Source organism: Periplaneta americana, chromosome 6, assembly GCF_040183065.1.
Source record: "Periplaneta americana isolate PAMFEO1 chromosome 6, P.americana_PAMFEO1_priV1, whole genome shotgun sequence".
Taxonomy (NCBI): domain Eukaryota; kingdom Metazoa; phylum Arthropoda; class Insecta; order Blattodea; family Blattidae; genus Periplaneta; species Periplaneta americana.
This window is the reverse complement of record NC_091122.1, coordinates 100,889,770-100,907,963: the sequence shown is the minus strand read 5'-3', so window position 1 is coordinate 100,907,963 and position 18,194 is coordinate 100,889,770. Positions and strand designations below refer to the sequence as shown.

Below are 18,194 nucleotides of genomic sequence, written 5' to 3'. Positions count from 1 at the left end.
GAAAGTATTTTGTATTTAAATACATAAAATTGATGTATTTTGTCATTCATTCATTCATTCATTTATTTTATTCCATAGATCTTACATGAGCAATGAAGCTTTAAGATGTGGAACATGTCAACATTTTACAATATTACAATTACAATTTTTACAAATTTTTATAGTTTTACAATTTAGTAATTTTCTACAATTTTTACAATTTTGTACAATTTTTTTACATTTTTTTTTTTTTTTTTTACATTTTGGCGAGATGTAGTGAGATGAGATGAGGTCCGAGGATTCGCCAAAATATTACCCGGCATTTGCCTTTTCGGTGGGGGAAACCTCGGAAAAACCCAACCAGGTAATCAAATCAAAGGGGTTGATGCCAAGGACTCGCCATAGACCATCCGGCTTCAGTCCCACGGCTGGGGAAAACCTCTGAAGAAACCAAAGTCCAAAGGGGGATCCAACCCAAGCCCGAACGCAGCTCCGGATCAGCAGCCCAGCGAGTCTGTCGACTGAGCAACATCGATGGCTCTACTAAAAGTATACAATACATAGCCAATCAGATTATTAAATTTACAAACGCAAACGATCATTCATAAGTTGAGCTATATTATAATACAAAACAATTTAATTAAATTTAAGGCATAAACAATTCAACCAGTTGTGATATACAGAAATTGATAATACATATCATGCAAACTACTTCAAATTACAAACACAAACAATTTATCAGTAGAGCTATATAGATTACTATTCAATTTAAAGCATATACAATTCATCGGCCAAATCTATACAAATATATACAATAAAAAGTAGCATACTTTCATTAAGCTATACAAATTTGTGCAATTAATATCAAGTAGATTAATTCAATTTATAATCATAAACAATTCATCAGTTGAGCTATACATATTACCATTCAATTTACAGTAGGTCTATATACAATACATCAGTAGAGCTACACAGACTAGTAATCATTTTAAGAACATATACAATTCATCAGCCAAACTATACAAACATATACAATCAAATTAGTATTTTCGTTAAGCTATACAATTCATATGAAGTAGATTATTTCAATTTATAAGCTTAAACAATTCATCAGTAGACCTATACAGTATACTATTCAATTTACAGTACATACAATTCATCAGTTATGCTAAACAAAAAATACAATACAAAGTAAACAGATTAAGTCACTATAAAAACATATTTTAGTTGAGCTATATAAAATTGTACATGTCATTTAAGTAGAATAATTCAATTCACAAGCATAAACAATTCATCAATTGTGTAGAAGGTATGAGTATGTAGAAATTTGGTTAATTCTTTTCTGAACCTTTTCTCGTTGTTCTTCAAATCTTTAAGATAATTAGGCAGTGCATTGATGTGCATTCATGTTATACATGAATAGCGAACTCCTTTTTTAAAACAGCTTAGACTAACAGAGGGTAGATGAAGATCTGATTTATGTCTTGTATTAAAATGATGAATGTCTTGATTAGTACTGAATTTATCTTGGTTCTTAATATACAGCATCATTAGGGAAAGAATGTATTCAAAAGGTAAAGTCAAGATTTCTAAGTTTCGGAAAATATTTTTACATGAGGTCCTTTTATGCACACCGGCCATTATTCTTATAGCTTTCTTTTGTAAAACAAAAACGTGTTTAGCTTCAGACGAGTTACCCCAGAATATTAATCCATATTTCATTACAGAGTGAAAATATGCAAAGTATGACATTTTAAGTAAGTTTATATCACCAATAGTAGATAAGGATCTTAATGCATAACAGGCAGAGCTCAATTTACGAGTAATACATTCTATATGCGTTTTCCAGTTCAAGTGATTATCCAATTCTAATCCAAGAAACTTTGTGCTTATAGATTCTTTGAGATGAGTTCCATTTAATCGAATACTGTAGGAAACCTGAGCACTATTGTGGGTACTAAATTTGACTGTACTGGTTTTATCAACATTAAGTGCTAGTTTATTTGCATGGAACCATTCATTCATTAGATTCAGCACTGTATTAGAAGTGTTTATAAAATGATCGTATTGTTTGCTTGAAATAATTACACTTGTATCATCTGCAAATAAAATTACATGGGATGAATTGTTTATGGTCAAGACTAAATCATTAATATAAACTAGAAACAACAATGGACCTAAAATTGACCCCTGCGGAACACCATGTTTAATATTTCTAAATTCTGAATAAGTAACTTTATGACTATTTGGTACATTTATTTCTACTTTTTGTTTTCTATTTGATAAGTACGATGTAAACCAACCCAACATCTCATCAAATACTCAAAATACTTTCTTCTTCTTCTTGTCCTTCAAGATTTGGATTTGAAGAATGAACTTTTATCTTATTTGACTATCCATTTCAGATGTGCTAGCCATAAACTTAGTTTTCTTGCCACAACTGATTTCCTTAATGCCGTAAAGAAATCTCCAACAGCATCAAGGATCCATCACCCAACACTTGCTAAGTGTTCAGCATTATAGAATGCGTCTAGGAGACCCAAATCCTCAGAAATTATATCAGATGTCTTGAAATATTCATTAAAGTTTCCTTGCCCAACTCGATGGAATTCCAGTTATGGCTCAATCTCTCAAATATTACAATTCAGACATGATATAAACAGTATATGTGAAAAACTGGGATTTCCAACTTTCAAAGATGTTGAGTTTCAGAAGAATAGTTTGCAGTTCTGAAACCCAATGCCGTAGCCCTTGATTTAATGCAAAATGAGAAGACGTGCTATTATAGCCAACTTCTATCCACATTAATTTCCCTCAAAAACAGATTACATATTATGTTATTTAGTAATCTACGCCATCTATTCGAAGTAACTCCAATTCTAATGAGTTCACTTTCAAGATTTAAAGCGATCTTTGATCTGACCCTAGAAGCAAATTGAGCTATTTTGGCAGTTTGTTTCCACCCATCATTTAAGATGAGATAGCTACCTAATAGTGCCTCACCAAATGATAAGAAGAGGATACAGAATATGTGTGTGTAATCAGCTGAGAATTTCTCGCTACACCTTTGGTCAGTTCAGACGTTGAAAACAATTTTTATGTTTTCAACTCAAGTACAACAGACTTTGAAAAGCAAAAAGAAAAGAACTTGTCTACTGCGGAGTATGAGCTCATGTAATTCTTCAATGGCAAAGGGACAACCCTATGCTCTCTAGAGAATTACCCAACAGTGAAACAAGCTTTTATAAAGTATAATACAAGTTTATGTTCCTCTGCGCCTGTAGAAAGACTGTTTTGTTTTGCAGGATTTATTCATTCACCAGCAAGGGGATCCTTACCTGATGAACTTTTTGAGAAACTGGCTTTTTTGAAAGGGAGCAGTAATTATTCATATGTAGCACAATTTCATTGTTGACTGGAGAAAGGAAGAATGTTCAGTTACAGTGTTTATATAAAACTTCGAGGTTAAAATAATTTTAATGTTAATATAGTGTTTTAGATTTTCAGTAATATTCTTATTTCTCTATATATTGTATCGAATATTTGAAATACAAATGTATTTTGAGTAAGCTATTTGAAATACAAATGTATTTTGGTTAATTTTTTTAAAGTATTTTGTATTTGTATTTCAAATACTATTCTTTGAAGTATTTTGTATTTGTATTTGAAATACTTGGATGTCAGTATTTTGCCCAGCCCTGAGTATTGGTACCGATATTCAACTTAATTCTGTACAATAGTAAAGATACCTCTGCTCTGCATATCTTATTACGTCAGTAGTGGTGCAAAGTGTGATTGCAGCCGACTCTGCTCAGTACATGTGCAGAAGGTGATTTCAGTATATTTGGCATCATGCATTCCTAGATTTGTCATCGCAGGCTCCATAATATCGGAAGTTTCTTACGATGTAGAATCTGTGAAATCGTTATTTACACCTCAGATGGGTGTGTTCACATTATTGTTATTGCAGCTGTTGCTGTGGGGCTTGTAGCAGCAGTTCTCGTGTTCTCACCACCTGTGCTGTGGTCTGAACATCTCCCTGCAGAGTGGATAGCTGGACTTGTGCTTGTGTTCGCCCTGCAGCTGGGTAGCTCTCTACAGCACATTCTGGAGACAATGGCTGAGTCTGAAGCAAGGCTTCGCATGTTTGCAGAATCCAGCCGCTGCATACAGGTGAGATTGTGTGCTCAAATACATTTAGCAGAGTTTAGGAAGATACTGTGAGATGATAATTGAATCAGTTATTTGAAAAACCCCTTAGGTCAGATTTAATTGAAATTTATTTTATTGCTAATTCCTATTCTTTAGGGATAGATATACCATTTTATATATAAATATCATAAGTGAAACATTACATCAGTTTTAAATGTGTAGTGGAAAATCAGGTTTCGTGGAGAAAGTTCATAAGTCACTGTCTTATTGTGGTTTCTCAACACAATGTGCCAGCAGTGTATATGGAAAAATAAGTGTACTAGGGTCATCTGTTTCAAATATGGATTCTTGTAATGGAAGGGAATGATTTGCTGCTGAAACTACTAAGCAAAATAAAAGGACAAAATGTACTATTCAAGAAATCAGAAGATGATTGCAAATAAATACATACATAAAAAAATTGTCTAAGGAATAGATGAAATTTTATAGACAATTTTTTGTATACCCAAATAAATCACAAACATTAGGTATACATAAGTGAGTTATTCATTTGTCTACTCACTAGAGACCATGGTAACTAGTGTTTTAGTTTATTGACATTATTATATTGGAATTTATTTTAGTGGTTCAGCTAGGATCACTGCCTGCTTGATCACATCCTATGGCTGCTCAATCAACACTTATGTGCGAGTAGCCACTAGGTAGCAGGTAAAGTGACATCAAAAACTTTTTCCTTGCATATTTAACTATGTCCTGATTGTACCTATGCAGTGTAAAAATATTATTATGGCAACTAAAATTTACCATTGAGCAAAGCCTGCATGGTATAGTAAAACAACAAGGTACAATAAAAATGTAAGGAAAAAGTTTTTGATGTCACTGTAATACACATCACTATTAATGTTATCAGTAATAGTGATGTGCACTATCTGCCACCAGCAGCAAAATAACTTTGATTGAGCAGGCAGTTTACGCAGTCATAGGAAGCGATCCAGTGGGCAGTGGATAGGATAATCAGATTATTGGTAATGGAGGAGTTTGGTAACTTCAACAGTGTAAAACATTAAAGAACTGTTAAAACAGTGGAAATGGATGCTCAACATCGTCCTTTAAGCCGCGATGACATGTTTAAGGCAATCGGTATAATTGAAAATGGTGAAACACAAGCTGATGGCTCAGATATACAAGAATGTGCAGTCGATATCGCGAATTTGGCAGTCTAGAAGAACGACGAAAATTAAAACTGCCATTGAAGAGAGATTTATGTGTCTAAGAGCCTGCTAACATGTTAAGAAATGTGTTGCAGAACGTTGGCAATGTGATTGTATCAACCCAGACTGTTAGGAAGAGATGCCCATCACCCATTGAGATATCCAGCTAACCGACATGGATTTTAAATGTTATTTGTTTATGATATTTCGTCAGTTTCTTTGATGCAAATACTCGTGTATCTCTATTTTTCTTATACTTTCGTAAAATTGTTGTATTTTACGTGTATATACTTAGTACTCAGTCAAACTAATCAGAATTCTTAATTATTATTAATTATTTAGATATGTAGGAGGAAATGCTGCAAGATTGAATCAGAGGTTGAAAAAGAAATTTTTTATATACTCAATTTGTTACAAAGAATGGACAATATGCTTACTTACAGAGTAATATCTCAGTCAGTGGTTTAAAATAATGTAGGAGAAGGGAAAACAAACAACCCTCCTATGGAGAAAACGTTTGTTTACAGTACTACATCAACATCTGAATTTTCTGCTAAAGTGCTTTCCACACTACTTCGGCTGACAGAATACATCCACTGTGCTCCCTTCTCCTTATTCAAGGAAAATACCCAGAAGTTATGTTGTCTCTGGTGTTATGTATTAGGATATATTATTGTACAGGGCTCCTATAAATGATTCATCAGATTTCAAAAGACTGTATTTTCCAAAATATTACACATATTATAATAATAGTTGATACATAAGAAGAACCAGCAACTCTGCAAGGTTTCATTACATACTACAAATATGTGTGCACCGTCGCATTGGTCACATGACACGTCCAATCAGTAGTCGAGTTCAGACCACATGTTTTCTAGCATTCCCCTGTTAATGGTTATCATAGCAGTGGTGATGCGTTCCCTGACCTCTATCAGTGTTATTGGCAATAGGGGTACGTAAACATGGTCCTTAATATACTCACTTACTTACAAATGGCTTTTAAGGAACCCAGAGGTTCATTGCCGCCCTCACATAAGCCCGCCATTGGTGCCTATCCTGAGCAAGATTAATTCAGTCCCTACCATCATATCCCACCTCCCTCACATCCATTTTAATATTATCCTCCCATCTACGTCTCGGCCTCCTCAAAGGTCTTTTTCCCTCCGGCCTCCCAACTAACACTATATGCATTTCTGGATTCGCCCATACTTGCTACATGCCCTGTCCATCTTAAAAACGTCTGGATTTAATATTTCTAATTATGTCAGGTGAAGTAATACAATGCGTGCAGTTCTGTGTTGTGTAACTTTCCTGTAATTTCATCCCTCCTAGCCCCAAATATTTTCCTAAGAACCTTATTCTCAAACACCCTTAATCTCTGTTCCTCTCTCAAAGTGAGAGTCCAAGTTTCACAACCATACAGAACCGGTAATATAACTGTTTTATAAATTCTAACTTTCAGATTTTTTGACAGCAGACTGGATGACAAAAGCTTCTCAACCGAGTACAACAGGCATTTTTCATATTTATTCTGTGTTTAATTTCCTCCCGAGTGTCATTTATATTTGTTACTGTTGTTCCAAGATATTTGAATTTTTCCACCTCTTCGAAGAATAAATCTCCAATTTTTATAGTTCTATTTCGTACAATATTCTGGTCACGAGACATAATCATATACTTTGTCTTTTCGAGATTTACTTCCAAACCTATCACTTTACTTGCTTCAAGTAGAAATTCCATGTTTTTCCTAATCGTTTATGGATTTTCTCCTAACATATTCAAGTCATCCACATAGACAAAAAGCTGATGTAACCCGTTCTCCAAAAAAAAAAAAAAAAGAAGTTGCACAATGTTAGATCAGAGACCTGGGTGGCCATGCGAACAGAGCTAAGTCATCCTCACATGCTCAATCCAACGATGCAGAAGTTCATTGTTTAGGTGGTGAACTGCCGATACCATCATAGAATGCTCTGTTATCTGGCGGTTCATGTTGATATTCTCTTCTTAATGCATGCTGCATTGCAATAACAGATAAACACCTGGCATATTCAAAAACACAAAAGCTTTTTTCCTGCATTGTCGCCATTTTGTAACTGCACTGCACTGATTCCACCTGGTGTGTCACGATGAAAACTTGAATTTCCAGTTCTTGTCATGTATCTATCAACCATTATCATATGTGTAATACTCCACGAACCAGGCCCTGAATGCAGGTGGAAGAGATGTGGCGAACTCTGCGAGAGATACAACGTATTGAAGTGCAACTTGCAGAATCTCTAAGGAAGTTCTGTGCTGATGAATGATCGAAAGTTCGAACATGCATTCAAAGAAATACAGTGATGATCTTAATAGGAACTATAATTCTTGCACATTGTGTTTTTTTCTCCATTCATTCATATGTGTAATACTTTGAAAAATATAGTCTTTTGAATTTCAAAGAATAATTTATAGTAGCCCTGTATTATAATATTATTCCGTTAAAAACTTTATTATATACTGTACATCTTTAGTGAACTTTCATACAGATTGCTGTAACTTTTTTTTTTTTTTTTTTTTTTTTCCGCATTAAACAAAATTCTTGAAATCATCTTCTGAATGTTGATTTAGAAGATCAATTATCAATTTGTTTTTTTTAATATACATTTTGGTTTATTTTGTACAACTGTATAAAATTTCTTTTTCTTTAGAAACCACGGAAATAAAATTTTTCAAGCATGAATATTGAGCCATATTCCATTAAAAAAATATTCTTTTTCCCACAGAAATTTACATTATGCTTATACGAATCTGTTACATTTAGAATATTTCAATTTTTATTATTTCTTGTAAAATGTTTTTTGTACTTCTTCAAAACTTTGTGTTTCATGACTTGTGGCGTGAGGTTTCTTAAGGAACTGATTCAATTTCAGCTTTCTTCCCTTCTCCTCACTTTTCTCCTTCTCTCTTCTTTTCTCCTCCCAATTTCTTCTACCCTTATAATCTCTGTTCTCCTCTTTGCTTCTCCCCTTTTCTTCCCCCTTTTTTACTCTTGTCTCCTCTCCTATTCTCTCATCTTCTCTACTACTTATTTTGCTTTTTCTTTTCAGTCATTGTCCCGTACATAGATGAATATTGCTGGGGTTTTATCTCACAAATTGGTGAAATATAATTTTATTCGTGAATATAAAAGAGCCAAAATTTACTCGCTATTTCTAACCCACATCAAAATTCGCTAACTCTGGTCGTCATCCTCACAGTCAAGGGTAATTAATTTATCTTTATAATTATTTTGACATAAATGAAACTTTTCACATTATAATATATTGACAGAACTCCAATAAGCCAAGCAATGACTGTCAAACTGTTTTCGAGCCATGGTCAGTTCTCCATATTGATGGTACTACCACCGCTGCCGCTGCCACCGCCACCGCCACCACCACCACCACCACCACCACCACCACCATCACCACCACTACCACCACCACCGCCGCCCCCACCACCGCCGCCACCACCGCCGCCACCACCACCACCACCACCACCACCACCACCAAATTATGTATTTATATTTATGTGCTGGTCAACAGCCGTTGGCCAATAATAATAATAATAATAATAATAATAATAATAATAATAATAATAATAATAATACATTGTGCAGCAATCTGTCTCGTAGTACTTGTGACTTATTCTGTAATAAAATTGTCATTGTATAATCTCGTCGAAAATAGTCTCGAATTTGGAAAGATTTTTTGAGTTACTCATTAAGCTTTGTACTCTTTTGTTAGGGAATACGCAGTGAAGGATATGCCAGTAAAACAATATCAATTGCACTCCCAGCAAACTGGCCAACAGATGGAAGCATCGTATTTGAAGATGTAAAAACAAAAACTTTACCTGGAACTCAGCATGCTCTCAATGAGATGTCATTTAACATTAAATCTGGCCAAAAAATAGGTAAGCATTCATTTTTATCCATGTTAGAATATAAAAACCAGTACTGCTGTGTATCTTCTCTTTTCTACTGAGCTAATTTTAATCTATTCTACCTAGATAGTTGTTAATAACTGATCTGCACATAGTCATTTAGCTGGTTGGCTTTTAATAAAGAGACTAGCATTTATTCCTTAACAGAATTTTATGTAGTGAACAAAGCTGTGGGGCACTTTCATCTTTCCTAATATTACTCTGACATTGCTTCATAATCCCGTCAGTTTTCGGAGAAGTTTGTGATATGATGGTAGTACATTTATGGCCATAACAATTATTTAAAATATTAAAAAAAGGTCCATCCTAGTACGCGTCAGTTCAAATTTTTCCCATCAAGATAAAGTCTAATGTCCTCTATGTTTCCAGCAGGCTATAAATATAAAACAAAATTAGTAAATACATCTCATTATGTGATGTTATGTTACGATAGTTTGTTTAAGTCTTAGAACATAACACGTAATTAGAATATGTTGATTAATTAACAACATTTTATGTTATTCTGAAAACGAGGGTGCTGGTTTAGTCCAGTTAGTATTCGAATTTTTTTAATGCTGTCATTGAACTACTATACCTTTATTTGACTAGGTGTTAGTGAACGCACTTCCATTTCTTAGGAATTTCCTAGTAGGGAATTTAATGTTATTGGCTAAGATATCGCACTTATATTAGAATGTGCCAATATTATTTAGACTCAGTGCTTTCTTATTGTACAAAATATAAAGGAAAGTATGTATTGTGCTTCTGTACCACAAAATATCTATTTTGAGATTTGATAGGAATGCACATTTTCTGTGCCTATCATATGCATGTCCTCTTTATTTATTTTATTTTTTGTCTATGTGCAGCAGTTTTCTTTCAGATATTGGATGGCTTTTGTTCTAAATTCATCCAAGAATGAAGCACTGTACTGCATTGAGCAGATGATTGTTTTTTTTAACTACAATCTTTTTTGTTTGGTATTTAACGATGCTGTATCAAATACAGTAAAACCGCGATAAGACGCGCCCACTTATTATGCTATCCCATGTAATACGCTTTTTTTGTCCGGTCCCTGCACATTTCATATTTAATGCCTTTATAAAATACCCCGTTTGTTGTGCTCAAGTCCCGCATAATACGCTGTTTTTGTGGAATATTTTCGATGTAATTTTCAGCCATGTACTATAACAGCAATCAAACACCTTGGTCACTGAACTCGCTGGTGCCATTAAACTGAAAAGTATTGGTATTCGGCCCTTTATCTGCGCATTTAAACCTTCATACTTCATACCTTAGTATACCCCACCCTCTTGTTACACTGTCTTATTCGACTCTTTACCTGTGCGCTTAAATCCTACATACAGTTACAATACTCCACCCTCTTGCTAACCCTTTCTCTCAAACAGGATTCCTCACTCAGCCGTAATAAAATTCTGGAAATTTTTTCTGAGCAGTTTGTTGTCCTTTAGTTTATTGAAGTGTCTGTGAATGTGATGTGTTAAACAAAAAGCGCTTTCTGTGTCGGAAAAGTTGGAAATCTTACGAAAGTACGATGAGAACAGCACTTTTACTCAGAAACAACTCTCTGATTCATTAGGAATTCCATCACTGATATTAAGAACGATAATAAAAAAATCGCGACTTAATCATTACAGCTGCGATGTAGGGAGGATGTAATCGCAGGAAAGTGAAGTGTGGTAAACATAGGACTTGGAGAACACGCACGGCAAACAACTATAAATGACTTTTTTTTTTCGAAAGAATTAAGTACAGTATATATTGTAAATGTGTTTGACGTACAGTACAGTAATTACATAATGGAGTAATACTATATTACCTTTCATGAATCATGTATTTCAATAAAGAAAAATGCTAATAGATATAAATAATTGATTAAATGGCGATCTTACTCGTGTTAATTATGTAAGTATGTGTGGCTTACAGCTGTTTCGGTGTTACTTCACGCCATCCTCAGAGCCTACTAGATCTCGGCGCTATCTCAACTTCGCTGCCTGTTGTGTGGGTGCGTTCGTGTGATGAAGAGTTGTGTCAAATAGTGTGTGTGTTCTGAAATTTATCTGTGTGTTGAGAATTTGATTAGGATGTGTTTTAGTGTGTCTCTATATTTCATATTGTTCTAGTGTGTTAAGTTTTTGGTTTTTGGGTTGTATGTGTAGGATTTCCATGTCTGTATTTATGTTATTGTATGTGTGATTAGCATTAGTTATGTGTTCGGCATATGTAGATCTATTGTGTCCTCTGGTTATTGCTTTAATGCATTCTTTGTATCGAGTTTGGAGTGATCTGCCTGTCTGTCCAATGTAGAAACTGTCGCAAATATTGCATGTGAGTTTGTATACGCCTGTGTGGTTGTATTTATTTGTTTGTGTTGTTTGTATGTTGAGATGTCTTTGTAGTGTGTTTTCTGTTCTGTATGCTATGTTGTATTTCTGTTTTCTGAATGAGGATGCAATTTTGTGTGTGTTTTTGTTTTCGTATATTAGTGTGATGTATTTCCTGTGTTCTTGTGTTTGTGTTGTGTTTTGTGTGTTTTTGTGTTTGTTGAGTTTTTGTTTTGTCTTCCTTATGATGTTGTCTATTATGTTTGGGTTGTAACCATTTACTTTTGCTATTATTTGATTGTGTTCACTTTTCATTGTAGTGTTGTTGCCTCATGGGTATATTGAGTAATCTGTGTACCATTGTCCTGAATGCAGCATGTTTGTGTTGTGTGGGGTGATTATAATCTGACATGTGTTTACAAATTAACATGCAATAGTTGTAATAGTTGGAGAAGTTCACGAGAGCACTTAAAGTAGAGTGGACTAAAGCGTTACTTAACTGTAATGATTAGAAGGTTCCCAGTTACAACAAAGTAACTGTTATAAACGTTTGAGGCATTTTCCTTCATTAGTAGCGTCGTATTTTAAACTTAACCTAAAACCCGGACAATTAGCCAAAATCTAAAAACCCATCCAGACGAAAAATTTAACCCTAAAAAAGAGGACATGTCCAGGAAAACCAGGATGTATGGCAACCCTACACTATCAAAACAGCTTAACAGTTTGAACAAATCACTCATATAAGTTTTTATTATTGTTGTTAAGTATTACAATATTAATTTTTTTTTCTCCATGGAGATCGCGAATTACAACTTTTATTTTTATTTACTTATTCATTTTTTTTTTTTCGTTTTGAGGGATTGCACAATTAAAATATTTGAGAAACACAACCATACAGCATTTTTTTTCAAACAAATAATATACAGTACTGAAAACATTGGCGCATCTGATGATCATAACCCAGTCAGACATGTTCTGCACAAATATCTTTTAAGCGTATGTCTGCATGCGATTCTGAGATTGTACGTCACTCTTGCACCAAGGCTAGAATTGTCCGTGCTGAACATGCCTGATGTAACAAAACTCAATAAGGATATCTCATTTCCTTGGATACTTTGAAGTAGTCATTGTCTCGGCACCGTCCTTAATGAAAGCAATGTACAGTGCATGTATGCAGATTAAAGACAAAGAAATGAACCCGTTTGCAGGTGTAGTGGGGCTGCCTGGATCGGGAAAGAAGCTGGTGGTAGATGCTCTGTTTCGCTTGGTGGAACTTTCGAATGGAAGAATTCTTGTTGGAGGCACTGATATTGCAAGGGTACCTCTGGAGAAGCTGCGTTCCAGTGTAGCCATCGTACCACAGGATCCTGTTCTGTTCACAGGCAGTATTAGGTGCGTGACATTCTCTGTCATTTCCTTATTACTCATTTGCAGTGCGTGACATTCTCTGCCATTTCCCTATTACTCATTTGCAGTGCGCGATATTCTCTGTAATTTTCTTATTACTCATTTGCAGTGCGTGACATTCTCTGTAATTTCCTTATTACTCATTTGCAGTGCGTGATATTCTCTGTAATTTTCTTATTACTCATTTGCAGTGCGTGACATTCTCTGTCATTTCCTTATTACTCATTTGCAGTGCGTGACATTTTATGTCGTTTCCTTATTACTCATTTGCAGTGCGTGACATTCTTTGTCATTTCCTTATTACTCATTTGCAATAAATCACATGTATGTAGAATGTTTCACCAGAATATTTTTGTTACCGTACGGTATGTAAGGTACCAATAATATAGACATAAAATACATGTTCATTTACCTACATCATAAAAAAGACAAAACATAATCACAAGAAACAAAGAAACACAACAGAAGTACAAGATAACAAGTATATCACACTAACATGCGAAAATAGAAGCACATAGGCCTATAAGAGTGCATCTTCTTTCAGAAAACTGAAATACAACATTGCATACAGAACACAGAACATAGTACTACCAAAACATCTCAACACACAAACGGGACAAACAAACACATATTATAATCTGACATGTGTTTACAAATTAACATGCAATAGTTGTAACAACTTCCACATCGGACAAAGTGGGAGATCTTTTCAAACACAATGCAACGAAAACATCACAGCCATAACCAAATCACATAATACATCCACCTACACTGAACACATCACGAATTCCAACCACAACTACAATAAAGAAACAGGTATAAAAATTTTACTAATTAAACCGAAAAGCCAAAAAATAAGTATACTAAACCAATATGAAATAGAGAGTGGACACAAAATCTCGATCCATTTTTAAGTGAACTTCAGAATTTTTTCATTGTTTGGGATTAATCTACTAGTATGCTGAGTATTGAAGAACGGGTGGCTATTGTTGGTGTTCAATTGCACGGTTTAACATATGCAGAGATGCAACAAGAGTTTACACATAAATTCCGAAGACTGTAGCCAACAATATCCGACTCCTTGTCAATAAATTTCAGAGGACAAGAAATGTTGTCAATGAGCCACATTTTGGTAGACCTTCTCTGTCAGAGCAGATTGTGGGGTATATTCGAGAATCCATCGAGAGGAGCCCTCAAGCATCAAGTCGTCATTTAAGTAATCAGCTAGATGTGCTAAGATCAACTACTTTGAAGGTTTTGAAGTTTACACTGTACTGTAAAAGTGAGCTTTTCACATTCAAGTGTTGCACAAACTAGATGACGAGGATTGTACAGTTCGTAGGGCAATGTGTTATGATTTAATTGAGAGTGTAAACAATGAAAATCTCTTGGATCATATCCTGTTCAACGAAGCCACATTTCATATTTGTGGTAGAGTTAACAAATACAACTGTCGCATATGGGGTAGTGACCTCCATACTGCCTCTGAATGACAAAGGGTCTCTCCAAAAATGAATGTGTGGCTAGGGTTCACAAAAAATTCTGTTGTGGTCCTTACATGTTCGCAGAAGCTACCATTACAGGCAACACTCATCTGGACATGCTGTTACAATTTCTGGAACCACAGCTACATCAGGATGGCATTATTGACGCCATTGTCTTTTAGCAAGGTTAAGGACACCTCATTTTGTGTTAATTGTGAGAACATACCTCAACCAACGCTTTCCCAACAGATGGATAGGCAGAGATTCAATATGACTATAGCCATCACGTTCGCCATTGCTTAGACGTTTATCAAAACCAAAGTAAGAGATCTACAGAACCTTTAGAAACATATTCCAGGAGCACCTAGCAGTTTCTGGCGGCAAGCTTACGAATGTCTTTAGAGTTTCACTCGAAAGTTGGACACAGCATTTTGAGGTGGATGACTGTCATGTAGAATTACTCTGAATTACCTATGTACGTAATGCTTGTAGTGTGTTAGTTGGGAGACCAGTTGGGAAGGCCGAGACGTAGATGGGAGGATAATATTAAAATGGATTTGAGTGAGATAGGATATGATGATAGGGACTGGATTAATCTTGCACAGGATAGGGACCGATGGCGGGCTTATGTGAGGACGGCAATGAACCTGCGGGTTCCTTAAAAGCCATTTGTAAGTAAGTACATATGTACATACCATAATATTAGCCTTATATACAGTTCATGTCCGAATAACCATTATTTCATTGACATGGATCGAGACTTTGTGTCCACTCTGTATATAAATACACAAAAACTCAAGCGTAGCATATCAACATTTAACTGAATTGAAAACGCACACCCTTTTCGGCAAAACACTACCAATCACAAACACATCCTCACCATTACCTACACATTTGTCCCCTCCACAAAGACACCCAGCAAGAAGAAGCTGGAAGTACACGCAAAGCATCACAAGAAAGTTTGATAATGGCAGAAACCACACTAAAACTAGTGACAAAGGTATAGATAGTATCTCTTTAGTTTCAGTAGTTTAGCACAGTAGCCTACATTAATAAAAAGTTATTAATTAATAAGTTGTTCAGTGAAATCATTATTGTTAATTTTCAATATTATGAAAACCTGAATTTTTTTAATTGTTCAGTGACTCCAAACAAGATGATTACAACTATGTAAAACAAAAAAATTAATATTATATTTTTCTGAGTTGTAACATATTGCACCAGCACCAGTACCTCGTTTCTAATGATAATGATTATAGTAAAATTTCCTTTAATTGAAGAAATTATCATTTCTGTTTAATGTCTGAAATCAAAGTTAGAAAACCCTGTTGCGTTTTTAAGCACACCTCTGATTTTCTTTTGTCCCAGCTACTGTAGGATAATCTTATTATTTTTTCGTACTATATGATAGCCACCTCTTCAATTTCAAAATTTCTATATGACTTGTTTGTTAAAATTTACATAGCACTTATTGGCGTAGTTTCAACAGCTCTTGTTATTAATCGAGAATTTGATTTTGTAATTTATTAATCAATCAATATTCTTAATGTATCCAGCTGTTTGCTGACAACATAAAGTCCACTATAGTCCACTGTAGTCTTTGCAGTTCTTGTTTTTCATGAGAAATGAGGGGTATTTTGATCAGTGTTCATTATAGATGCCTGTACTCCCTCGTGGGTACTCACCTTGACATGGTGAGAGGGCTTAAATTTGTTGTTTAAACTAACAAATAACAAAGAGGTACCCACAGAAGCTGCATTAACACCAACGCAGTCCCACTATATTTTTCACTGCTTATGATACATGAAGTCCCACAGTGTAAAATAGTCTCTCAATCAGATCTCCAGGTAGGGACTGTACTGAGAGATGCCAAGAATCGTACGAAAGTACTTATTTGGAACACCAAAAGTCACACCGTCCAGTCAATCAGAGCCAAGTTTAATATTGTAATTTATTAAGTTTTTTCACATTTATTTTTATTAGTATTTCTTCGCAATATTAAAAATGTACTTTATATACATTTTTAAAGATGTTTAAGGTGTGTGTGTAGAACATCCACTTTTTTCCTGCCAATCGTTTTAATGTACTTCACTACCTCTTTGCAACCCTTTCAAAGCTTTCCCTTTCTAGTATCCTTTTTAATCGTTTCAGAATATCGCCAAACTGAATGTAACTTTAGGTGTGTGTCATATCAAGAAAGTGACATGACTAAATCCTCCTTTTCACAACAAGAACAATTAGTACCTTCTTCCTTCTTGAACAGTTATAAAGAAGCAATTGACATAGGATATTGGTATAATAATGATTAATGAACAACTGCCAATAAACTGTTAAAGTTAAAATATGTTTAAATTCAAACATTCGTGGTTGCTCCAGTAAGTGGGTAAACTACGATTTAAACCGAGATAGTTTAAACTAGCCAACACAGCTTGTGCCCATTATACAAGAAGGAATAATTTTCTCTTCTTATTCATCCACTACTTGTTCATCTCACTTCTTGGAATTTTTAATCTATTTCGTTATTAATTTTTTTTTTTACTGTTTACTTATTTTTTAGAGTATAGATTTATATTCCAAGTAGCAACATTTAGATTAATTTTCATATTTCATGGCAGTTACAAAGGTCATCTTTGAGGGTCAATCCAACTTTTCTTAATTGAGATTTTTGAACTAGCAATTTTTATGTTATAAGATAGCTGGAGTTAAGCCAACTCCCAACTTAGCAGAACCAGTTATACCAATACCTCTGAGTAAGAAGGACCAGTTATACCAGTACCTCTGAGTAGCTCAGGACCCTGGAATCACCAATTCTCAAACTTGCAAAGCAAATCCCTGGAGAATTTATTCACTTAATACTTCCTTCTGTAAGAAAACACTATTTAAAAACAAATTTAATGTAATTTAAATTCTTCATGATGTTACATTCATATACTTATTGAAAGCTACAGCTGTAGTATTGTTCCATAGACTGAACATAGACCCACACAGAATTTACCGTGACTCAGAGTTGTGGGAGAGTCTTCAGAAAGTGAACCTGAAGGAGCGCATTGAACGACTGCCACAAAGATTGAACACCCTTGTGGATCGCAACGGTGACAAGCTAACAGTAGGAGAACGGCAGCTACTGTGTCTCGCCAGGGCCTGTCTCAGGGACACCAAGGTTTGCTATAACACATTCTATATTGACTATGCATTGAAGAGTTCTTTTCTTTTCAAAATGAAACTTGCTTTTATTGACGAGTAGATAATACAACTTGTATATAGAAGTAATAAGTGGTATGTTGGTATACAACTATTAGATAACATTCCCAGATTGAAAATAGAAATGTATTATTACTGAAAACGAGAATTTTTTAAAATAATATTTCATTGATGATAACGAACGCAATATTAAACTGTTAGGCCTGGTGCACACAATCAAATGCAGCGCAGCGTGACGCTACATTTTGTCTGTTGGTTCTTGTCTCCCATTGATTTCTTATGATGTGATGCACACAGAATCAGACGTGACGTGACGGTCGCGAACAGACACGAGGAGACACAGAGAGACAACATCGAATGACTGCTTGAAGTTTGTCGCGAGAAGACTGTCTGATAGCTGCAGTGTACTGTGCATGCATTAGTAGTGGCTATGATTGCACGCTTTCACTATCTACGATTTCTACGACTACTAT

General features: G+C 34.9%; 1 protein-coding gene across 3 annotated transcripts in view; it reads left to right on the top strand.

Annotated features, from left to right (window-relative positions):
* Positions 1-18,194, top strand: part of LOC138701552 (ATP-binding cassette sub-family C member 12-like) — a 116,893-nt gene that overhangs the window by 86,274 nt on the left and 12,425 nt on the right. For all 3 annotated transcript variants that reach the window (XM_069828562.1, XM_069828561.1, XM_069828560.1), the window contains 4 exons: positions 3,950-4,152; positions 9,107-9,275; positions 12,838-13,021; positions 17,488-17,680. In XM_069828562.1, coding sequence (XP_069684663.1) covers positions 3,950-4,152; positions 9,107-9,275; positions 12,838-13,021; positions 17,488-17,680 — 749 coding nt within the window. The remainder of the gene's footprint in view (positions 1-3,949; positions 4,153-9,106; positions 9,276-12,837; positions 13,022-17,487; positions 17,681-18,194) is intronic.